At 46.3% G+C, this 24296-nt stretch overlaps 2 protein-coding genes across 2 annotated transcripts in view; one reads left to right on the top strand and one right to left on the bottom strand.

Moving 5' to 3' along the window:
• Positions 1-233, bottom strand: part of CCDC92 (coiled-coil domain containing 92) — a 29719-nt gene extending 29486 nt beyond the window's left edge. Inside the window, exon 1 of the mRNA XM_043557382.1 lies at positions 130-233. The gene's annotated coding sequence lies outside the window, so the exon portion shown is untranslated. The remainder of the gene's footprint in view (positions 1-129) is intronic.
• The window catches only part of LOC122470913 (collagen alpha-1(I) chain-like), a 67648-nt gene that overhangs the window by 22076 nt on the left and 21276 nt on the right, over positions 1-24296 (top strand). The window contains exons 3-4 of the mRNA XM_043559161.1: positions 35-424; positions 1619-1758. Coding sequence (XP_043415096.1) covers positions 35-424; positions 1619-1758 — 530 coding nt within the window. The remainder of the gene's footprint in view (positions 1-34; positions 425-1618; positions 1759-24296) is intronic.

Raw genomic sequence — 24296 nt, 5'->3', positions numbered from 1 at the left:
TTAGAACAGCCTAAATAAATTCCTGTCCGGACAGGTGCCCCCGCCCCCCGCCGGCGCCCGCAGAGCCTCCCCAGAGGTACCGCCAGGTGAGCGGGGCTGCACTCGGTCACACCTCGGGCCCCGCCTCACCTGCGGGCGCGGCCGTCGCGGTCCTTCAGGCGGCTCCCCCCCTCGGCGCGGTCCTCCCGGCGGGCGGCTGCGGGGGCTGGCGGCCCATGGGCGGGGCGGCGGGCGGGGCTGGCTCCCGGCTTCGGCCCTGCCCCGGCCGGGCGGCCGAGGGAGGTCAGTGGGCGCCGCCCGCCGAACGCATCTCGCCGGCTCCCACCCGAGCGCTCGCCGCGGTGCACGCCGGGAGCGGGGGCCGGGGCGGCGAGGCCAGGCCGCGCTGACCGGGCGGACGGCTGAGGCGCCGGCGCGGCGGCGGGTCTGTCTGCGGGGCAGGGCGGGGGCGGCCGCTCGAGAGTCACTTCGCGGGGAGGGGACGATGCCCCACTCCCCCGGCTGTGGTGGGGCAGGGGACGGGGACCGAGGGGCAGGGAGGGTCTGGCCGGTGGGACGCAGGCGCAGAGCTCAGGTGCGGCCGCACTGCGGTTGCCCAGGGTAACGCGGGCCCGGGTGGGGCGGGGAAGGAGGAGCGAGCGGGCGAGCGGGAGCGCGCGCGCAGGGCCGGGGTTGCGGGGGTGGGTACCCGGGACCAGCCTGGGATTGGGGGGGGGGGGGCGGGGAGGGCGCGCGCGGGCGGCCGACGGGGGCGGAGGCGAGGGGGTTGCCGGGGCGAGGGCCGGACGGCGCGCATGCGTGCGGCCCCCGCTCCCCCCGGGGCTCGTCGGCCCCGTGCGTGCGCACGCGCGCTGTCCCCCGGAGGCGTCTGGGTGTGCGGAGCGCGCGCGCGCGGCTCGGAGGCGCACCTGTGAGGTGTCCCTTGAGGAGAGGGAGGGTGGGTGCGCGGAGCCCGCGGCCTGGGGCGCTTCAACCCCTCACTTGGAGTGAGTTGTCGGGCGGCCGGGCTGCAGTCTATTTCTTTTCGGGAACGAGGCGGGGGCGGGGGGCGAAAGGGGAGCGGGCTCCGGCTTGGAGGGAGGATGAGTGGGTTAAAGAAAAGAAAAACAACCCATCACTTAGGATGGGCCTCGGGCCGGGGCCGGCCCCTGGGCGTCGGTAGGAAAGGTCAGAGCGCCCCCCACCCCCACCCCCCACCCCCCATCCCCCCCGCAGCCGGGCGGCGCGGCGGCCACCGGGCAGGCCCCGCGGAGGGCGGCCTGGCCGCGGGGCCTCGGCGGGCCGGCGCGGGCCCCGCGGCGCCGGCAGCGGGGAGCGGGGGTCACAGATGGCGGCCGGGGTGCGCGGCGAGGGCTGGGCAGCGGCAGGGGCGAGGCCGGGCGGAGGCCCCGCGGGAGCCGGACTCCCGAGCCGGGCTCCATTGTTGTCGGAGCCGAGGGAAGGGGGAGCGAGACCGCTTACGAAGCCCGTGGAGCCGCGCCTTGGAGCCTTTCCAGGCGGGTCCCCGGAGAGGCGGTAATGGCCGCGCCGAGGGCGCGGGGAGCCGGGCTGCGGCGCCGAGAAGCCCGGCTGCGTGGTGTGATGCTGTGTGTGTGTGTGTGCGTGTGTGTGTTTTTAGAGCGCCCTGCGTCCCAGCAGAGCCGGCCGAGCCCCCTGCCCAGGTGATGAGGAAGCCTCCGCGCCCCCAGCGCAGATCGCCGCTGCTGCTGGACGCCTCCTCCATTGTTTGACCACAACAAGGGCCGGATTCTCACCCAGGTAAACCGGATGGCCGCGCAGCCGAGCTCCCTCTCAGCTCCCACCTCCAAAGGAATCCTCTCCTCTTTCAGGACTTGACTTCCGTGTGCTCACTGTCCCCTGCTCCTGATTAACTCCGTATCTCCACCTCCCAGACATTTTCCCATCCGGATTAATCTGCCCGCATCTCTCTGCCAAGTCACCTCTCATTTCCCTCAAAACTCGGCTCCTTTGTGAGCCCTTCCTTGCCGAACTCTAACGACTCCGATCTCTCTAGGAGGAGCCCGCTCTGTACTCTTTCCAGTTGCTAGTTTGTTTGTTGGTTGTCTTGCTGCAACAAAGGAGACCAGGTACTAAAAAAAAAAAAAAATAATAATAATAATAATTTTAAGTTACTGCTTTTTTTTTTTTTAAACGAGCGTTCTGTGACGTTTAGACAGTTTCTTGTTTGAACAGGATGGGACCGTTTTTTTTTTTTTTTCGTTTATATTATTTGGTCTTCTCTTTTAGAAAGGCCCCTACTTCCTTTATGGAGGCATAGCTTTTAGAGCAGAAGAGTGACCTTTCTGTTTAGCCCACAGGTTAATTTAAATTAAAAAAAAAAATTTTTTTTTTAAATAAGTAAAGCAATGCATTTTCTTTGTAAAAATGGAAATAGCACAGACATGGTCACTACCGGTCCCTGTCTCCAGAGATGATAACTATTTTATGTCCGGTGTGTATCCTTCTAGATCTTTTCAAATGTGTTTCCGCGTGTGTACTTGTATTATCTTTGTTTTAGCGAGGACTGGTGCACTCTTATCTTCCGGTTTCAGCATCGGGCGTGTTAACTCGTTTGTAAGAGCTGCTGCATCACGTTCCGTAGTTTGGGTACACCATAGTTTATTTAGCTGTTTCCCAGATTGATGGCCATTTAAATTTTAACTTTATTTAAAACAGCTCTTCTGGCGGTGGTTCTCTGGTGAAATGAAATTTTAGTGAAGGGAGCACAGAGCTACACTAATTACAGAGAGGAGGCCTTTAGGATGGGGGTTCTCTTTGGTTAAGAAATTTACATGTGGGACCTCTGCCCCTCCCCCAGTATAATCATGACTCTACTACTTTCAAGTCTTGTGACCTTGAGGAGGACAGCCACTCTAAGCCTCCGGTTCCTTTTCTATAAATGCTAATACTTGCTGGGTCTGCTCCTCACAGTTCAGTGACATGATGCGTGTGAAAGTCCTTTGCAGGATGTAAACTGGTATGTAAATGCTGATTTTATTAGCTTTTGTGAGCCAAAAGGATTTTTTTATTTGCAACGTGGTGTACGTCTTTTTTGACCGGCTGTGTCTGTTACAGAGATCACCAACTCTGAGTGCTCTTTAGTTTGTGATTTTGCTGTAATTTTCTTATCAAGAACCGTTAACCTGTTAGACTTCTTGAAGAGTATTTGACAGAGCATATTTTTCCTAGTGTTGTACATGCTCTAAGAGATAAGATATATACGTTAGTTGACTGTGAATAAAGTATCAGCAAACAACACTACGCAAAACAAAACTTATTTCCTACTGATACAAATTTGTGTATGTATTTTCCTGTGGCGGCATCAGATTCAGTTTAGCTTTTATGTTCTTGGGGTAAAATGTATTCTAACTGAATTTGCAGGCAGTATCAGAATTTTAACCGTTTAAATATCGATTCAGTGACGTGGTGGGTATTATTTTAAGATGCAAGAAATACAGTGAGGGGTTTTGTAGGTATTTTTATTTCATTCAGATACATATGAATGCTTGCAGTGTGGCCAGCAAAATCAATTTGTTCCTGTTCTCTTGGAGGTTATAATCTATGGGGGTGGAGGGAACCAGAGAGTAAACAACCACACAACTGCACGTACAATCACAAACGGTGGTATCTGTTAGGAAAGTTAGGTAGTACCGGTTACGAGAGAGTGTATATAAAAAGGGGAACAAATTTTGGATGGTGGAAAGAAGGCCCGGGAAAGACTTTTTGCAGAAATAAGATTTGAGCTGAGATCTGAAGGGTGAGTAGGTGTTAGTGTAGAGTGAAGTGGGGGATAATTTTCCAGGCAGGGGAATGGCATGTGGGAAGGCCCTGAAGGGGGAGAGAGCTTTGCCCATTCCAGGAACTGAAAGAATGGCTTGTGGATGGATTCTGGTGGGTGAGGGGGAAGCGTGGCTAGGCAGGGGGCCAGATCATGTAGGGTCTTGTAGGACAGGTTAAGGATGTTTTATTTTATTCTGAGTGAAATGGGAAACCATTGCAAGGGTTGGGTTTGAAGCAGGGGAATGACATAATCAGATCTGCATTTTTAAACAGCCACTCCAGCTGCTACATGCAGAATGTGGAGGTGGTGGGCAGAGTGGAAGTCAGGGAGATGAGGTTGGCCATTTTAGAAGTCTGTCTGGAAGAGAGGTGATCTTTCCCTTGGAGTTCACAGTGAATTCAGACGGCCACTAAACTATGGGCAGATAGATAGTTTGATTTTAAAAATCCTTATTTCTTATTTTTAAGAAGTAGGCACTTTTTAATGCTAAAGTATACATAGAAATGAAACTAGTTATCCACATTGTACTTAATAGAAAAGTATTAGAGTCAAGTTAAAAATTAGGATATTATTTAACAGCTGTTTATAAGTTTTATGAAAGCAGTAATGCATGGAATAAGAGTGAGGGAAGGATCCAAAATGAAAAGAAGTATTTGTAGATGCTATCAGCTGCAAAAATGAGAATGACAAAAAACTATCAGACAAAAATTGAGGAAGTGACTGGGTACACAATGCAGATATAAAATTTATAGCTTTCTGAATACCAAAAATAACCGGGCAGAAACTAAAATGGAAAAGAAAAAAAACAACAACAAAAAACCCCAAACAGGCTCTGATCACAATGCAACGAAATAGCGTAAAACATGTAAGTACAGCCTTACAAAGATAAGTGCAGTCTACACAGAGGAGACCATAAATATCCTGAAAGATATGAGAGAATGTCTTAAATGGAAAAATAGGCTGTATTCCTGGATGTGATGTTTAAACATTATAGAACTATCCATTTTGGGATAAACTGGACAGAATAATTATGAGTAATGAGGTGGGACAAGTTCTCTCTGATATCAAATGTGTTATAGAGCCACGTTCTAAACGGTGTCATGCTGGCTTTATAATATCTGTACAGGTCACTGGAATCTATCCAGCACCCCCCAAATACACATGGGAGTGTATAGTAAATGATAAATCATCATGAATGCCCCCTAAATCATAAAGAAAATGTGAGAGCAGATATTAAACATCTGGAAAAGAGGGTTCTGTATGCTGAGGTGGGCAAAGACTTTGTAATCAATCAAACAGACTTGAACTAGAATCTTTTTTTTTGAAGACTCAAGGATTTTTTTAATGTTTACTTTTGAGAGGGAGATAGCGAGCAGTGGAGGGGCGGGGGGGGGGGGGGTGGACAGAGGATCCGAAGCTGGTTGTGTGCCGACAGCAGATCTCACGATCACGACCTGAGCTGAAGTTGAACACTTAACCGTGTAACCAACTGAGCCACCCAGGCGCCCCTGAACTAGAATCTTCTAAGTGAAGAAAATATCTGCCGTGCAGGTGTTGTGAGGGAAAGAGGTCGAGATCCTGGTAACTCTGGGGCACTCAGATCTGTTAGTAGTTAAAGATCAGTGGATTAGACTACAAAAAATTTAAAACTTACATAAGAAGAGAAGGAAAACAAAACCCTAGGATTAGAAGCCAAACCACAAAGTAGGAAAATATTTGTGACAAACATAAGTGAAGACTTAATACCTTCAGCATGTAAAGAACTCACATGGATCAATGAGGAAAATAATATAAGTCCACACACAAGTGGTTGCAGGCTGTGGACAGACAGTTCACTGGATAATTTGTTAAAGATGTGGAAAGATGTGTACTGTCACTAACAATCAAATAGTTTGTCATTAGTCATACGGAAAAGTTAGATTTTATTCTCAAGAGCAACAAAACCAGAAGACGCTTAAAAATCAATGCACAAAAACGTTATGAAGAAAAATCTTTACCTAAACAACTGAAAAGCTAACCTAAATAAACGGACAAACATTACATGTTATTGGAGGGGAAAGCATCATTGTAAACACTGAAATATTCTGGAAGTTACACTGTAATTTTAATGTAGTTTCACGTGAAATTCCAGTGAGAATTACTTCTGGACACTTGATAAGTTGCTTCTAAAATTCATCTGGAGGAGTAAATGTTCTAGAATGGCCAAGAAATGTTTTAAATGGAAAAATAGTGATAGAGGATTTGCCATACCAGATATCAAAACATGCTGTAATGCTGCAGTAATATAAATGCTGAGTGCAGGAATAGGCAGGTTGCTACATAGAGCAAAGTAGAATCCAGTAGTAGGACCTATTTCTATATAGGAATTTAGAGTAGAATAAAGTTGGTATTTTGACACAGTTGGGAAATGATTGTTCATTATATTGTGTAAGGATAAGTGACTATTTGGGAAGAAAGATTTTACTTCCCCATGTTCAAAATGAGTTTTATGTAGATTAAAGAACTAATTCAAGGGGAGCTTGGGTGGCTCAGTCAGTTGAGCATCCCAACTCTTGATTTCGGCTCAGGTTGTGATCCCAGGGTTGTGGAATCAAATCCTGCATTGGGCTCCATGCTGACTGTGGAGCCTGCTTAGGATTCTCTCCCCATCTCTGCTTCTCTCCCCTACTTGAGTATGTGCATATATGCGCTCTCTCTAAAACAAACAAACAAAAAAACCCCCTCAAGAACAAAAGAAAAACTGTAAAGTTTTTAGAAGAAAATAAAGGGAATTATGTTGGAGGATGTATTATGGAAGATACGATTTGTTTTTTGGAGACATTTAGGCAAGACCAAGACCCAACATCGTAAGGAAAAGATTAATAAATTTAATCATTATCAAAGTTGATATTTTTGTGTGACAAAAGACATTTACAAGGTGATAGCCTGGGGAAAAGCTTGTAATGTGTACAGAGAGGTAAAGAGTAACAGAATGAACAATTAAATGATTGGAGCATAGAATAGTTCTCAGAGAAAGAATTTCAGCATCACTTGTGATTAGGGAAATGAAAATTAAAACAACTAGATTGGGGTGCCTGGGTGGCTTTGTTAAGCATCCGACTTTGGCTCAGGTCATGATCTCAGCTGCTCCTGAGTTCAAGGTCCACGTCGGGCTCTGTGCTGACAGCTCAGAGCCTGGAGCCTGCTTGTTTTCTGTATGTCCCTCTCTTTGCCCCTCACCCGTTCACACTCTGTCTCTCTGTGTCTCTCAAAAATAAATAAATGTTAAAAAACAAAATGAAACAATTAAATTTTTTTTCACTGGGGGCTAATCTGCAAAAATTAAAAAGATATTTGAAGGTGTGGAGAAAAAGGTACCTAATACTTTGTTGGGAATGCAAAATTGGATCTACCTTTTTAAAAAAACAATTTGACAGAAGCTATAAAAATTTTAAAAAACGTGCTTTGATCTAGCAGATACACCTCAAGGGATCTGTAATATTCTCGTAAGAGAACACAGGTTAATATGAACGAAGTCAATTGCAGCGTCATTTATAATAAAAAATGGAAATTTTGGTGCCTCTATACTATGGAACGTTCTGTAACTTTTAAAAAGAGAGGTAGGTTTGTATGCATTGACATAGCCTGGATGGATGCCTAGGATATATTATTGAGCCAAAAAGGCAAATTGAATTCCATTTTTTGGTAAGGTAACACAATATATTCATACGTGTGTGTGTTCTAAATAAAAATAGAAAAAGGTCTAGAAGGATACATGGAAAATATATTTAACTGTGACTACTTTTGAGGGAAAAGCAGAGGAGAGACTTTTTATTTCACATGTATTTGCATTGTTTGAATTTTTTTTATAACGAGTATTTACTTTTGTAATTAGGATGTTACAATTTCTCACTTACAATTCAACGAAGGCCTAACTTTAGACCAAGAAATTACAATACCTAGTACTTAGGATGCGGTGAAAATGTCCTATTATGTTACAATGGCTATATGTATCAAGAGCCTTCAGAGTATTCATATTTCTTGATATAAGAACCATCAAGGGCATATTTTTCGATAGAGAACAAAAGATGTGTATCATAGAATTATTATGTAGGGTACATTTGCAGAATGATTAAGTTGTGGTACATCCAGTGGACAATGTATGACTATTAGAATGCCTGTGACAGTGTTAAGTGGTAGAAAAGCAGGATACAAAATTGCATACGTGACGTGATTCGTACTCTTAATAAAAAATCCCAACAACCCTCCTCAAAAACCTATGATAGAAAGGTGTCGAAAAGAAATTAGATGAAAATCTTAAAAATTATGGACTTTAGGTGGTAGGATGTTGGGTGATTTAAAATTTTTTACTTATATTTTCCAAGTTTATATTTATTATATTTATAATGGAATATTTACTTTTTAAAAGTACATTATATACAGGGCATATGTTAGCTGTATGGTTAATAGGTATGTGCATTTTTAGAAATAGGTAAGCCCTATCCTCTATTAAAGCATACTCTAAAATGTACTCTAAAAACTAATATCTGAACATTTTTGAGTGATGCATTTGGAATAAATTTGAATGAATTTTGTTGCTTTTGGCATTTGGAGGAAAATTGCTTCTAGCAATATAATTTGCACAATAAAAATAGATCTCATTTCTAATTTTATATCTGTAGAATAAATGCAGAAACTTAAACATGGGCCACGGGATTTCTTTTCATGTTAACTCGCTGTGTTTCGAACACACAGATCTGGTCACAGAGCAAGTTGCATTTAATGGAGTCTTTCAGGATGAGGAGGTCCAGCCAGCTGGACCATAGGCAGAAGCACCAAGAGCATGGCTATCGTGCAGGGCCTGTGAACGGGTCAGCAGAGTGGAGCCCTGGGTACTGGCGGGGGGGGGGGGGGAGGGGGGATGCGTTACGCGTGAGGCTACAGAGGTTACCATCAAGGCACATGGATTCATCCCCTTATCAAGTGTAATTGTGGCCCGGCAGTGGGTAGTGTGGATGTGGAGTAACGTGCTTTCGTGGACAAATTCAAGTGTGGTAAGAGGAGATAGATTACAGGACATGGAAGGGCTCTGGGAGCACATGGGAAGACATTGCACATAATCCAGTCTTCCTAGGAAAAGTGATGTCTAAGGTGAGCTCGAAGGTAAATGAAGGGAACAGCTAGTGTTACGGCCTGAAGGTAAAAAGTGTGGGGAGAAGAGGGTAGTAGTCAAGGCATAGTAGCAAACAAGGCCTGAGGAGTTTGAAGAGACTTGGTGTGAGGGGAACTAGAATTGGAGTGGGCGGCGGTGAGAGACGAACCAAGAGGTAAGTAGGAGCTGACGTTGTTCAAAGTTTAAAAACCTTATGAATAAATTTGGAAATTACGCTGAAAGTTGCTGGGGCCCTTTGAAGAACTTTAAGCAGGGTACTAGCAACCCGTTTTACACATTTTATTTTATTTTATTTTATTTTATTTTATTTTATTTTATTTTATTTTATTTACTTTTTGAGGGAAGCATTGTGTACACGCACATGTGAGCAGGGGAGGGGCAGAGGGAGAGAGAAGGAATCCTAAGCAGGCCTCACGTCCAGCATGGAGCCCGATGTGGGGCTTGATCTTAGGACTGTGAGATGCTGACCCGAGCCAGAATCAAGTCAGACGCTCAACTGACTGAGCCACCAGGCAGCACCCCCACCCCCAATTTTACATCTTAGAAAGATTACCTTGTGGTGGACAATGGATTAGGAGGAGGCAAGACTGGAGGCTTTTTGTAGGGGAAGACGACTGTGGCACAAGTACAGCCGAGACGGCATAGGTGGAATGGGGAATATATTCAGGAGGTAGAGAGGAGATCGAGGGGACAGGACTTCATGAGAGGAAGGAGGGTGGCTGATAACCAGGTTTCTGGCTCGGGCAGCTGAGGGGCTGGTGGGCCCATTTCCTGTAGTTGAGAATGTAGTTGCTTTGGTGAGGAGATGACAGATTGAGTTTTGGACGTGCTGAGTGTAAAAGGCTTACAGGACAGACCTGTAGTTCTTCTGAAGATGCATTTATGCTGCAGATGTACTCTTTGTTATAGGAGTGAGTGGGCACCGTGCACAGGTCTGTTACTAAAATCAGTGTTTATGTGGTAGGTTTTTCTTGGAGTATAATTCTACATTTATAAGTTGTTTATGATTAGGGAATGGCTGTCTAGCTTAAGACTGGACGGTTGACGCCTTTTACATGGAGTTATTTAAGATTGCATGACCCTAACTTTGGATAATATTGTAGTTGTCTTTTGGACTAGACTCTGCCTCTCTGAGCCAGTGGTGGTTTCTCTGAAGAGTGTTGGTGCTCCTGTTGGTACTCCTGACTACTTGGAGTGATTTTCTGTTGATGTTGACAAACTGGTCCCTTCCGCATAGGGACAGGCCAGGACTTGGGCAGGGTAGTTCCCTGTGTCTGCATCCGTCTGGCAGTGCCCACCTCACCATTAGGAGTTGTTGCAGTCCATTGGGGCTCCTATAACAACTACCATAGATTGGGTGGATAAAACAGTAGACGTTTCTTTCTCTCAGTTCTGGAAGTGGAAGTCCAAGATCAAGGTCTGGCAGATTCAGTGTCTGCTGAGGCCCGCTGCCTCATTCATAGGTGGTCATCTTCTCCCTGTGTCCTTGCACGGCAGAGGGGTAAGGGAGCTTTCTGGGGTCTCTTTTATAAAAGGGGAGTAATCTCATGAGGGCTCCACCCTCATGACCCATTCACCTTCCAGAGGCCTCACCCCTAATACTATCACGTTGGGTATTGAGTTTCAAGATATGAATTTGGTGGGGGGGGGGGGTGGGAGGGGCACAAACATTTAGTCTACAGCAGAAGTGTAGAAAGAGATCTGAGAATCACTCACGGTGTGCTTGCCATGTGGCTGGTATGGAAGCCACTGGATGGGTGAGAACACGTGGGGCAGAATGAGAAGAAGCTCAAAGCAGAGCCGCAGCATGGGCACATTAAAGGAAAAGGTAAGGGAGAATATGCCTGCAAAAGAATTTATTGGAGAGGAAGGAGGATGTCTTAGATAGAGACCATTTGGTGGTTGAAAGAAATCAACCCAATAAACCCATTGAAATGGCTTAATTGAAGGCGGATTTCTGAGGAGGCCTCCATGGGATCCAAGGTGGTTTCTTCAGCTGGGCCCACCAGTGTTTGGAAAGTCGACAGGAGTCAGCGTGGCTACTGTCTCTGCCTTTGTCCTGAGTCTGTAACCCCTGCCACTTGGCTTCATAGACCCTGCCTTTCCGCCTCCCAATTCTAAATGCTCAGGGAAGAGATTCCAGGGCTTCATTGCACCGTTGCGGGCCCAGGGGAGATCTGCCTAGCTGCGTGCCTGAGCCTGGGGGGCTGGTTGGGCAGCGGGTGCAGGGGTGCTCGTGAGACAGCAGAGTCCTGGCAGCTGAGGAGGAAGTTCCAGGAATGTGTGAGAGCGGTCGTTGTGCGTGGCTCCAAGGTGTTATGAAGGGGAAAGGAGTGAAACTGGGTTTGGCAAATTGAAGTCATATAGCCGAGGTTTAAAGAATTACCACAGCTAGTCCTGGAAGAATACTTAAAAGATGGACAACCAGTGGCTGTGGTCAGTGATCATTCGTACAGAAATTGGAGGAAGAGAGAGTCTTAAAAAATGACATTTAACTTTGGAGTTGTATCAGCAGCATTGAAAGCTTATTCTAAAAAGCACTAATTTGTGTTGCTTTTCCAACGCTAAAGCATTTCTATACCTTTATTCTAACTCTGGATTTTGCAGTGTCTCTTGTGTCAGCTGATACGTTATAAGAAATTCAGTAAAGCTATTCTAGAGCTCATTTATTTTTCATATCCCACAAGTTCATAAAATAATCATAGCTTATTTCCACATCTTATTTTGCAGTGCCTTCCGTGGTATTGTGACAGATCTTTTGGCCCTTGCAGGCAGAGCAAACCTCTCTCCCAAAAATTATAAATTCTGCCTCTTAGGTAAATGATAAAACTATTCATAGAAATAATCTGAACCTTTTTTTTTTTTCTGTGAGTAAACTCCATTATGTCCCTCTGGCTTTCAAAATTATTTTTAAGTGTCCATTTCAAACACGTGGGATTAAGCTCGATAGGATTTAAGAATATTTCACGGATTCATAGTACTTGGCATCGGCTAGCAAATGTGTCGGGTTTCCCTGTTAACCAGCTAGCTATGTTATGATAGGATTAGGACCTTGTGATAAGCCCCCAGACTCACAATTAGAATCAGGAAACTTGCAGGTTGTACAAATCTATATGATGCTTGGCATCTAGTTAGGTAGTAATTTACTGTGAAATTCACTTCAGGTTCTAATACCTTAGTGTAAGTATCCATGAAGGTTTCTGAGCAGGTATTTGAGTGCCCTCTTGAGGCATTATGGACAGTTAAAACATAGACTCCTAAAAAGGTTTTTTGTTTTTTAAACAACCCCAGTCAAGAACCAGTGGTCTAGATGGTTGAACTGGGGTGGATGTAAATCGGGAGCAGAGGAGAGCTGAGGTGGAATACAGGGGAATACTAGTACTTAGAGAGGAACAGAGGCTTTCCAGGCAGACTGAGAATGAGGGTTACGTGGCGAGAGTAGAAGACAGAGAATGTGGTTGGTGGTGTTCGGCAAGATAAAGAATTACAGATGCCCTTGGGTTTGGCCAAGAGGAACTTGAGTGGTGTGGTGGTGGTTGGGGAATGAATGGGAAGTAAAGCCGTAGAAATCAGGAAAATAAGTTTTTAAGAGCCTCTATAGGGAAATGGAGGAGAGAGAGAGAAGGTATGGCAGCTAAAGAAGGGATAGGATTAAATACTGGTTTTCCTTATGATAGAAGAAACTTGCATTGCATTTAAATGCTGAAGGAAAAACAAGCGGAGGGAAGACAGAGTTGAAAGATGTGTGGGGATTGGGAGGAGGAGAAGAGAGCTGGCTTTAGAGCGACTAGTCTGGGATGTTGTTGAGGGAGAATGTTGTCTTTTACAGGGACTTGGAAGATGGCCAATGATTTTCAGTTCATTGTGGGAGGATAGGGAAATACTCCTGTAGGCAGCGGGAACTAAAAGTAAGAAGATGAGACTGGTTACAAGAACAGGTGGAATTGTCACAGAGATGGCTCTCATTGAAGCCAAGCCAGTGGTTGAGCTAAAGAATAGTCCGGACACACCTTTGGAGGATACTTGTGTTTAGCCCCAGCACTGAAAGAACTGGTCTGTGCCCTCAGCAGGGCTGCGGGGAGGTGAACAAGTGCCAGAATTGACCACGAAGACTTGTAGGAGCCGGGAATCCGTGAACTGTGAGGAATGGCCTGGTGGCCTTACAAGGAGACCGCCACTTTGAGAGCGGTCTTGCAGAAGTGGTGGAGTCCGAGGGTGTGGGTGGAGAGGGAGAGGGTGCATGGGAGTAGAGACAGAGGTGTGGGGGTGTGGGGAGGTGGGGCACCGAAAGTGACAAGAGCCAGTTGGTCACAGTGAGGCGGGCCGAGGCGCTCCGGAGGGCAGACGGGGGCTTGTCTGTGTGTGGCCGGTTACAGCCATGGGCACAATGCCTGTAGAAGTCTCACATAGGCTTCTTTGCTTTCATAAGATTTAAATTTTATGTAACTTCTGTGCCACCTCCTATTAGAAAAATAGATTTGAGAACAAATTGAGAATCTGACTAAACGGAAGAGAATGTTTAGGTCTATTCGTGACATTTGAGGGGGCTCTTGCACAGGGAAAGCAGAGTAAACGTGACTAAGTTTTTATTTATTATTCCGAAAAGTGTCAACAGTTAAATCCTTTAAATGTGCAGGACCATTTGCAGTCAGGAATAACGTTTTTTCCTTCATTTTGGAAAAACCAGTAGGATGGCTAATGGAGGTTGTTTGGCTTCAGTTTTGTGAAATACATCATTAAGAAAAGATAATAGACTCCTACTACCAGCAGTGCTGAACTAATAGTATGTTTACATTTGGGAGGTAGGGGGGGTCGATTTCTAACTTAGAGTGCTCAGTTTTGAGTGGTAAGGCATGATACTTCGCATCAGCGTATCCAAGGGGTCGGTTGGGCAGGTGCCAGCTTCAGCCCAGACGTGTCTACTGCTGGGGGACTGGCTTGTAGACCTTGGAAGGCCTCCCTGCACTTCTTTCCAGCGGCCTTTACCATGTCATGGAGCTGACATTAAAAGTGTACCCACGTCCGACATGAAATTAGCATAGACAAAACTGTGTGTTAAGCTTCGCTCGACTAGTAGTGGGTGGACATTAAACATTGATTGACTCTGATGTTATGATTTTTTTTTCATATTTTGCATGCAATAAATGTTTTTCTCAGGTCTTGGCATTTTCATAGGCCCTTGAGATGCTCATAGGCCCTGGGGACTGTGCTGAGGGTGCCTAAGGGCTGAGCCACCCCTGTTCTGCTGGGATGTCTGGGCACGTCTGACAGGGTGGACCTGCCAGGAATCTGTCGGAGGCACCAAACTGCCTCCTGGGCAAACGCCATCCTCAGGGGAGCTGAAGTAACTGTTTCAAGTTAGCTGTTTTTTGTTGCAAGGAGCAGAGAGCTACTCAGACCATTTTGCAAAATGTGGTGCAAGGATGCACCGGGACCAGAGACAGCTCAGGAGCTCAGGCAGCTGGAGATGAGCCACAGTCTTTCCATGGACAGTAGGGTCTCGCAGGGGGGCTCTCTTTGCTTTTGTGTCTTTTTCCTCTTGCTGCCTCTGGCTTATTCTTTTTCCCTTCCGCATCTGTCTTTTCTCTGCCTTATAGAGATTCTGTTTCCTCCTGACTTTGGTTTGCTGTGATCCTCATAGCTTCTCTAGGTCCTTTGTGCATCGTGACCTTTTGCATGTATCTCTCCCGGCTAATCACCTCATTCCCAGTAGTTAGCTTCCTGAGAAAGAGAGAGGTTGGAATCAGACTTTGTTGTTGCTTTTGTTGTTACAAGCCACATCAGAGGTCACTGTTAAGCTCTTGGGTCAGGTTTAGAAGCCATGGTGAGGTGAAAAGGAGTTGTCTTGTGGTCCATGGCAGCCTGGGCCTTCCCTTAAAGCTGAGGCCCTTTCCATTAGCAGAATTTGTAGGCTCATAGGCCCCATGATTGGCATGTGTAGTTCAGTAAGGAAGAAAAACCTGGCCTAATCCCAAAACAATTTGAAATTCTCCCAAATGTATTCCTGCCCTTCAAAGTCCTGTTAACAGCCTTTGTTCTAAGTCACCCTTTGTTCCCATAGAAAAACTAAAATCCCTAAATATATTGAAAGCATTTTCACTTTCCCATTTTCTTCCTCTTTTTTTCAGTCTTTGACATTACAGGGTCACTCAGGGTCATCTGCAGGATTTTGTTTCCCCTGTTAGTGATTTCTGCTGAAATTGATACAGCTACTTCAGATAGCTGTTAGCAGAGTTGGTAATTCTAACCTCATGTCATTCACATATTTCCTTTCCCCCAAGGATCTGGGGAGCTATGGAGACATACAGTAATTTAGCACCATCCCCACATGCATGAGATTTAGAACCGAATGTTGCATCTGAATGTCAACATGGCAGCAGTTTGATACCTGAGTGCCTTAATACGTCATCAGAGTTCCGAAGCAAAAGTGATGTTCCCCACACTGAAGTCTACACCCAGACTGCTCTCGGCAGTTATAGAGTCTTGGGGGTGGGCAGTAGGTGGGACAAATAAAATAACAAGAGTAACAGTTGATCTTTGGTGGGCCCTTAAAAATTTCCAGGTACTTTTCTCTGTACTTATGCGTTAACATATTTAATTCTTAAACTACCTCATAAGATTACCTTACAAGGTCAGCTGCCTTTATTGTCTCTACTGATTGCATTCTTTACCTCCTAGGTGAAGGTCCCACGGCTAGCGTGTGGTAAAGCCAGGGCACCAGCCTGCTCAACCTGGCTCCAGTCTGTGCCCCTTCAGTGCTCCTCTCTCTGCAGAACGGTGAAAAGCCAGTGCTGATTTTAGACCCACTAAGGTTCCAGCCCTTCCAGTCACTCACATCCAGTCTCCAGTATCTGTGAACCTAAAATTCAGTTTGGATACATTCCTGTCAGGAGGCTAACTATAGCATCTTGGAGTGAACTTGTACAGACTGTCTGCATTTTCCTTTCTAGGGTTTCTCAGGTTTTCCCAGCTTCTCTTTGATCCTATATGCCTCGAATCCCATGTATATAAATTCCATACATAAAATGGGGAACTCTATACTTTGAGCCAGTTCTTAAAAAAACTTTGTGATCCTAAATTTTCCATAATATGGACCTTCTACTTTTCTTTTGCCTTTCTCCAACCCAGCAGGATCCTAAGGCTTTGGTGGCTCTTGAGCCATCCACTGTGGGCCCTCCACTGTCTCCTCTTCTGGAGTGTCTTGGGGTTTTTACTCTTGTCACTGTGGCACGTTTTCCCCTTGTTTCACCATTTTTCCTAGCTGGAAAATCCCCCTCAAGCTTTTCCAAACCAAAGCTGTCTCTGGAGTTTTTTCGAAGCATGTGCCCTTTGGGCTCAGTGAGGAGGAAGGTCTGCCAGCCATCTTGGTTTTCACTAAACTCTTGCCTCTCTGTCTGGCTTTGCGTTCCCTAGACCTTGAACGCCTTCCTTAGTTCTAAAGACAGTAGAAACACCTTTGACCCGTCCGAGTTCTTTGCCCCTCTGGGGTCTGACTTCTTTTCATGTGAACCATCGGTTAGTAAAATCTCACTCTGCCGTGCCACTCTCCCCCATTCTCTTGGGAGGCCTCTGCACCAGAAATCTGACGCCATCTTGTTTTTCTCCCCCACTGCTCTTGCCTTCACTGAGGAGGTACTCCCTGTTTTTAAGTGGAGTTTGTTACTTCGTAAGTTTCTGGCGTTTTCCCCAGAGCCTGAACAACACCACCCTTCTCCTGAAATATGATTTTCTGAAAGCCTTCTCACCCTGGGATTATGGTTGTATATCCGTGTCTGTGCAAACTTGATTCTGAGAGCCATTGTGTTTCCAGCTAAGCATTTTTTCCTTTGTTTTATTTTTTTTCCTTCACTTCTGTGATAATTTTTTTTAACGATCGCTCCCCTCCCCTGCCCCCGACCCCCACTTCAGCTCAAGATGAGGATAGGTATTTGTTCATCTTTATTTGGTCACTGCTGAAAGCCGGAATAGTCCAGTGGAACATGCAGTCTGGATCTCTGTGGTTCACATACGTAATAAACTTTTTCGTTGCTTCCACACGCGGCTGGGAAGCAAGAGAAGGGAGGACCCTTGTCGATAGCCGTTGGCCTCGGGGCACCGAGGGTGAGGCGGTACGGTTGCTTGTCTTCTGCTGCGGCTCGAGGCTGGCTTCTCAGCTTCCGGGCTTCTCCCACCTGTGGCCTTATTTCTCTACCACAGGAAGAGAATCGACTTGATCAGGTAAGGGCACTTCAGTGCTCTCTATCCCAGTGGGCCTAGTGATTGTGCCCAGTTAGAAGGGTAAGCCCATAGATAACGGGTGGTATTTTTCTTTCCTGACCTAACTTGTCCTGAGTGGTAAGGCCGGGGCCGCTCCTGCCTGGGAGGGCCCACCCACCTCTCCCTCTTCTCTTTCCCCACGTGCTCAGTTGACTTTGAGGCAACTGCCCTGTGTGGAAGCCTGGTAGAGTGGTTGATGTTCTTTCCCTCTCAGCTCTTATTGGCTCGGTGTTCCTGTGCTGCCTGGGGTACCCCCGGCCAGCCTTCTTTATTACAGGTGGTAAGACCCCAGATACGGGTCTAGTATCTTACTAGTTTCCCCTACATGCTGGTACTTACTTCGGTCTGAAGTTGAGGGGTACCCCTAATCTAGGGAGAAGGAGCCCTCCTTGGGATCTAGCCTGTGGAGTGCTGCAGCAGGAAGGAGGGTCACAGGCCTAGCTGATGACCAAGTGTTGATGTGTTTGGCGTTTCTAGTTCAGTCCTGTGCATGTTTCTCTGGAGAACCCAAAGGTGTGTTTGCTGAGGCCACTGGCTAAATTTGGTGTTCATCTTTTTTTTTTTTTTTAAATTTTTTTTCAATGTTTATTTATTTTTGGGACAGAGAGAGACAGAGCATGAACGGGGAAGGGGCAGAGAGAGAGGGAGACACAGAATCGGAAACAGGCTCCAGGCTCCGAGCCATCAGCCCAGAGCCTGATGCGGGGCTCGAACTCACGGACCGCGAGATCGTGACCTGGCTGAAGTCGGACGCCTAACCGACTGCGCCACCCAGGCGCCCCTGGTGTTCATCTTTAATGGCACTCGTTTGCAGAAATAACGCTGACTGCCCACCAGGGCCAGTCCCACCAAGTAAAAAAGCCTCAACACCATGAAGTTCTGCTTTGTTTGTTATAACCATTCCCTGGCCCTGTTTGGGATTTCTGTCCATGCTAATCCGAATTCTGATTGCCAGATCTTATCCCGTTTTAGGGTTCTTGTTATTTTTGTATGATTCTTTAGCTGTAAGAAGTCAGCTGCGCTTGTGCTTTATGCTTCCTCAGTGAGCCTGCTTTATAAATCTGATTTCCCCCGATGTGGTTACTTTGGCTTGCCAGATAATACAAGTTATGGGTGGTGACTCAGGTCTGAAAATAGCCGGAATCTGAGATTTCTACAGCGGTCCGGTTCAGAGAGACGGAAAGTAGACTGGTGGTTGCTTAGGTATGTGAGACGGGAGAGGATTGCTTTTCGGGGGTGGGGAACAAGGCTCCAGTTTGTAATGTCCCGAGACCTGATTTACAATCATGTGGATATACTTAATGCTACTCAGCTGTTCACTTGGAAGTGGTTAAGGTGGTAAATTTTGTTGTGTGTTTTTTGCCACAATAAAAAAATGCACTTAGGGGCGCCTGGGTGGCGCAGTCGGTTAAGCGTCCGACTTCAGCCAGGTCACGATCTCGCGGTCCGTGAGTTCGAGCCCCGCGTCAGGCTCTGGGCTGACAGCTCAGAGCCTGGAGCCTGTTTCCGATTCTGTGTCTCCCTCTCTCTGCCCCTCCCCCGTTCACGCTCTGTCTCTCTCTGTCCCCCCAAAAATAAATAAACGTTGAAAAAAAAAAATTAAAAAAAAAATGCACTTAAAAAAATAGCTAGAATCCCAAATCCCTAACTCTGCCAAGCTACGGTGACACTCCCACTCCCGGTGTCACCAGGGACAGTCCTGCCGAGACCCACGTTTTATTCCTTTTGCAGCCTCTCAGGCCCCATCTGTCCTTGTCCTTCCTTTGGTTGCCTCGGCTGGGCCCCCTGCGGCCTGCAGGCATTTCCTTGCCTCTGCCCGAGGGTGGCTTGAGCTTCCCGGTCTGTGTTCCTTTTTCTCCAGGGCCTGAATGTGGATTTGGTCCCTTTGGGTCTTACTACTCCAACAGGGCAGGGGGGATGCAAGTTTAATAAAGGGACTCATCCTCACTGAGCATTCGAGCTCATCCCACGCGAGCCTTCTGAGCCTACTTTCCTGCCTGGCAGCTGCTGCTTGCCCTCAGGGCCGGCGTCATTCCTGGCTGGCTGTGAAGGACTGGACCCTTGAGGAAGACCGATCCAACAGAAGCAGCCAAAGGAGAGGGGCAGGGAGGGGCAGAGGAGTCCGGTGGGAGTACCTGTGCTTACCTTCTGCGGGACTTAGAGTAGGCGTTCTCATTGTGTCCTGGAAAGACAGCACTTTGCTTAGGCGCCCCTATTAGTGCCCTCCTCCCTGAGAATAGCGTGTAACCCCCACCATTTGGTGGTGAAGAGGGAGCATCCACATGGCTAACACTTCACTGATGAGTCTACTGAAGCCTGTGAGGCCAGATGACCTATGGTCACACTGCTGGTTAGTGTCAAATTAAGAATTGGAACTTCGGACTTACCTGCAAGTCCAGTGTTCTACCCACCAAACCATATGATCTTAACGCACGTATATGTTACACATTGACTAGACGGATAAGATAAACTTATGCTACGTACATGGTATTCCATAGGGGCCATCGTGGAAGCAAATCACATTCTGTCCCATTACTCTGGCGTTTCTGTGTGCAGAGTCGGAGAACAGGGCGAATGCGTCCACACTGTGAGAAAATGTCACTAAAGTCAGGTGTGTTTTAAAACAGTCTTATGAGTCGAGGGCCAAGAGAGAAGAGCTGCTGGGAGGAAACAGGGAGGTGCAGGAGGCAGACACGGAGGTAAGAGAGCAGTGCTTGACTTTGAACACAGGAGGGATCCTAATTACAGGGAGGTGGGCCCTCTAGTCTCAGGAAGCCTCCGTGAAATGATGTTCTTGGCAAGGGAACGAATGTGTCATGCACTAATTAAAAATAAGGGAAATAAGGAAACTCATATTTAGTTAGCCTCAGCAGTGCTGTGGGCACTTTGATAAGTACTTTCACATTTATTATCTTCTTTAATTATCACAGCAAAGTGTTGTAGACATTATTATTCATATTTTTTACAGATCAGTCTGAGATTGGACATGATCACATAGCAAGGGGCAGAGCCAGGGCCTCCACCCAGCCGTGTCATTCCATAGGTCATTTTTGTGGGAGGACGTGGCTGAAGGGGAGCTGGGAATGTGCACCTGTGTCATCCTTTATCGCCTTAATGACATACGTAACTCTCCTCCTCAGAAGCAGACCCGGCATCATTTCCTCCGTAGCTCTTGTTGCCCTTCTTTGGACCTAATTTCATAGTCCCTGTGGTACTTCTCCAGTTAAAGAAAAGTCACACATGGCTTCTTTTGTCTTTTATCTTCTCTCCGCTAGGAGTCATTAGACCAGGTCCTGCAAAAAGCAGTTGTCCTGGGGACCGAGTAAAAACAGTTCTCTTCCCTGTATCTCATTAAAACAGAGCCCAAATCATTAGCTGCTGAACTTTGTGAGGGGAGGGGTCAGGGAACCTGGGACTTCTGGGGTGTGGGGCTTACAGAAGGGTAGGCAGGAATAAGGGGCTAGGAGAGAAGAGGGGAGAAGGAACTGAGGAGCTGACATTCTCGGGACCGCAAGTAAGGAAAGTGGTCAAGGGGACAGGGTGGCCTCCCCAGGAGATCCTGGATGAGTAGCTGAAAGGATCATAGTCAAGGGGCTCTCTTAGTGCCCAGCAGTCATACTGGATTGGAGTCTTTTCTAGCCAACTGGTAGCAGGGAAGTGGAGAGGAAGGCATCGAAAGTGACATAAATTCTGCCACTGTCTGTAAGACTTTCTGTAATAAAGTTTGACGTGGTTCCGGAAAGGAGAAGCATAGACCCCGGCTGACATAAGTTTGGTTGGCAAATCCTGCCCGGAACCAGAACTGCCTTTGACCAACTTAAAAAGTTGACCGCAGTGTCCTTGGGGGGGGAATTATCCTGTAAATTATTGAGGTAAATGATTATCAGTAGCGTATTGAGGAAATGCTACCTGCTACTTGAGCACCAGGTAAAGGGGTATTTGAATACTGGCCAGGCTGTTACTAAGATGTTACACAATGGCAGCCAGTGGCCAAAGGCTGATGAACTATTTGAGGAGCCTTGTTTTGAGGTCATTCCAGTTTTCAGAAGTGCATGGTGCTCTAGTGACTAGGTGCTGTGCCTAAGTATCTCGGCAGGCCTTTGGGTGAATAGAAGTCTGGAATGTGTTCTGAGGCTGGGTGGGCATTCTGGTGTGGAGGGGTTTGGCCACAAGAGATTTAGACCCAGGAGTTAGAGGTGCGCGCTTGCACCACTGTGAGTGAAATTCCCCTCTCGGCTTTGGCCACCTACAACTTCCGGTTACTGAAGTTGGCCTAGGAAGTCGAGGGAGCCTGTGTTCGCTTTTGGGAGTGAGAAGCACATCTCGGAGACGTGACCTGGCAGTTGGGCCTTCTGGGGTGTTATCAGCCTGGGCGGATGAAGAAGTGTGAGAAGTAGAGCAGCCAGAGGCCTTAGCGGCCGCTTTAGAATTCAGGGAGCCAGGTGGATCCTTCTTCAGAGGCTTTCTGAGCGCCAACTGCTCAGGTGAGAGGGTTAACACCGTACAAGGTGGGGTTTTACTGTGATCGGTTACCGCTGAGGTGGCCCAGGGCCCATGTGGAGGGACTCTAATGAGGAAAAGCAGCTCTGGTATCTGGAAGAGTGGGGTACTCGTAAATGTGGGGTATGTGAGGGGCCCATTTGGGACCATGAGCCTGCCCTGGGCATCCAGAATGGTATCTTCCAAGCCCCTCGTATCTTCTTTTCCAGCGCTGATGGTGATGGTAAAGCAGAATAGAATGGGATTGGCATTCCACAGTCTTAATCGATGAGTTCTAAGTGCCTGCCATAGCTAAGTTATTCTAAGATAGGTAAGGAAGGGAAGTCAACTGGTGAGTATCTCAGTCTTCCTATACCCCATTAGTGTATTTTACACTGGAATTTCCAGAAGGTATAATAGAGTAGTGAGGAGGTAGATGCCGCTTCTGTTGTGTGCCCAGAGTCCCTGGCCTTGAACAGAACAAATAATCTCTTAGCCCTGTTACTTGGCAGCATAAAGGCACCAGGGACCTAAACGGCCTTTTCGTTTATGTTTTGTGCGCCAAAGCCTGTAGAAAAAGGTTAAGCAGAGCTCTCTCTTCCCTTGGAGTTGTACCACTGCCAAATTAATATCTGATTGAGTTGATTTCTGGTACTTCCTGATAATTTGTGAGGAAGAGGAGTTCCTAACCAAGCTAGAGACAGGTTTCATGTTCTCTCTCCATGAACAGAGGCATCCGTTATGTCCAGGGGGAACAGTATGATAGAATTGTATGGCCTTGGCCCTGGAAATCAAGGTCTTACGAGAACACATTAGTGGATTGCTGCCTAAAGGGATAATTTCCGAATCCTTTATAGAACACCTCTCTGGGTAGACAGTTATTTCCTGTGATGTTCATCTTTCATTTCTCCTGTATAAAACTTTGGAATTATTGTGGAGGAATGGGGGGGAGCGTTTTTCTTCAATAATAGTAATGGTTGATGACAAATTACTAACCACAAGTAAGTGTTCATCTTACCGTTTGTTCACATACTTCTAAACTTTAAGTGTTTAACATGGAATCTCAACTGCATTTTGGTCTCTGCGTCCTTTTAATGCTTTAAAAAGTGTTATTAAGGACCCCAAAGAGCTTTCTGTTTATGTGGGTTATATGCATTGACATTTAGCATAAATAGAAATTGAAACCAAAATTTTACAGAAATATGTAACTAATTTATTTAAAAATAAGGATAAACCCATTTTGTGTTAACACAAATGACATTTTTATGAAAAACAGCTATTTTCCAAAAAACATTTAGTAGGAAGAATGGCAGTGTTTACATTTTCACAAATGTCCTTAAATGTATGAGGCTTAAACAAAAGACATCTTCTATGTTCAGTCTCTGAGTTTGTTGTTTTGGTTGAAGTAGATGAAGACATCTGGCCTCACACAGATGATATAGTTGGAAAAGGGATTTTTTTTTAAATTTTTTTTTTTTTCAACGTTTATTTATTTTTGGGACAGAGAGAGACAGAGCATGAACGGGGGAGGGGCAGAGAGAGAGGGAGACACAGACTCGGAAGCAGGCTCCAGGCTCCGAGCCATCAGCCTAGAGCCCGACGCGGGGCTCGAACTCACGGACCGCGAGATCGTGACCTGGCTGAAGTCGGACGCTTAACCGACTGCGCCACCCAGGCGCCCCAGGGATTTTTTTTTTTTGTAGCCTTTTCAGTTAACTGTGAGTTCATTTGTGATATAGCAGTAAAACTTGACAAGTGGTAAGCTCGTAAAAGTTAGCTGCAGTGTGAATCTGAAACCGAATCAGTGAACTTTTTGTATTTTAGTGTAGCAAAACCCATTGGTCTCTCTTGTACTTTGAACAGATCTTTTACCCGTGATGATTTTATTAACTCACACGTTGGTCATTTGGAAAATACTGTTTCACCGAGTTATGTGGATCTTGCAAATGTTCACACGTTTCATTGTATGTAATAAAAAAAATCATGTTTATAAAGGATCACCGTCAGTCTCACCGGAAAAACCTTCAAATATTGGAAAGCTGTAGAGCTCATGGGGGCAGGCGCCACTTTCCTAAAGTCCCAGTTTTCACCTGAAAGTTTGAGTTTGACCATTGGCAACACATACCGTCAGGTATTTCCTGTTCAGTGAAGTGTCTGCCCAGCACCCAGGTCTGCATCACCAGTTTGTCATTCTTTCAAGTGAAAAATGATGTTGTGTCGAGAAAGGGGCTAGTTGGGCTTGCAACTCAGTTGTGCAAGTGCTTTTCCTCGAGGCAGCTGTTGCACTGTGCTAAGCAAGCTGGTATACTTCCCATTTTAAACGTGGAATGTGAAAAATAGAGAATTTAGAAATATATTTGTATATATTTAATGCAGGTGTAATAAAGCTAATAATATATTTAAGTATAATCAATGGGTCTAGATTTAATAAAATAGTTTTTACTGCTTTTTCAAAGGTATTCTTAAGTGAAAAAAAAATTCATAACTCTTGGTGCATGGAGGTGAAGAATGCAATTGACTGCTGGCACTGTTTGGTGTCTCTGCCTTAGGATTTCATAGGAGGTGCCTAAGGAATCCACAGTTTTACCAGCGAGTGCTTTTGATCCTCCGTGCAAATCTCAACACAGT

Source organism: Prionailurus bengalensis, chromosome D3, assembly GCF_016509475.1.
Source record: "Prionailurus bengalensis isolate Pbe53 chromosome D3, Fcat_Pben_1.1_paternal_pri, whole genome shotgun sequence".
NCBI lineage: Eukaryota > Metazoa > Chordata > Mammalia > Carnivora > Felidae > Prionailurus > Prionailurus bengalensis.
Note: the sequence above shows the minus strand (reverse complement) of the source record. Positions and strands in the feature narration are given on the sequence as shown.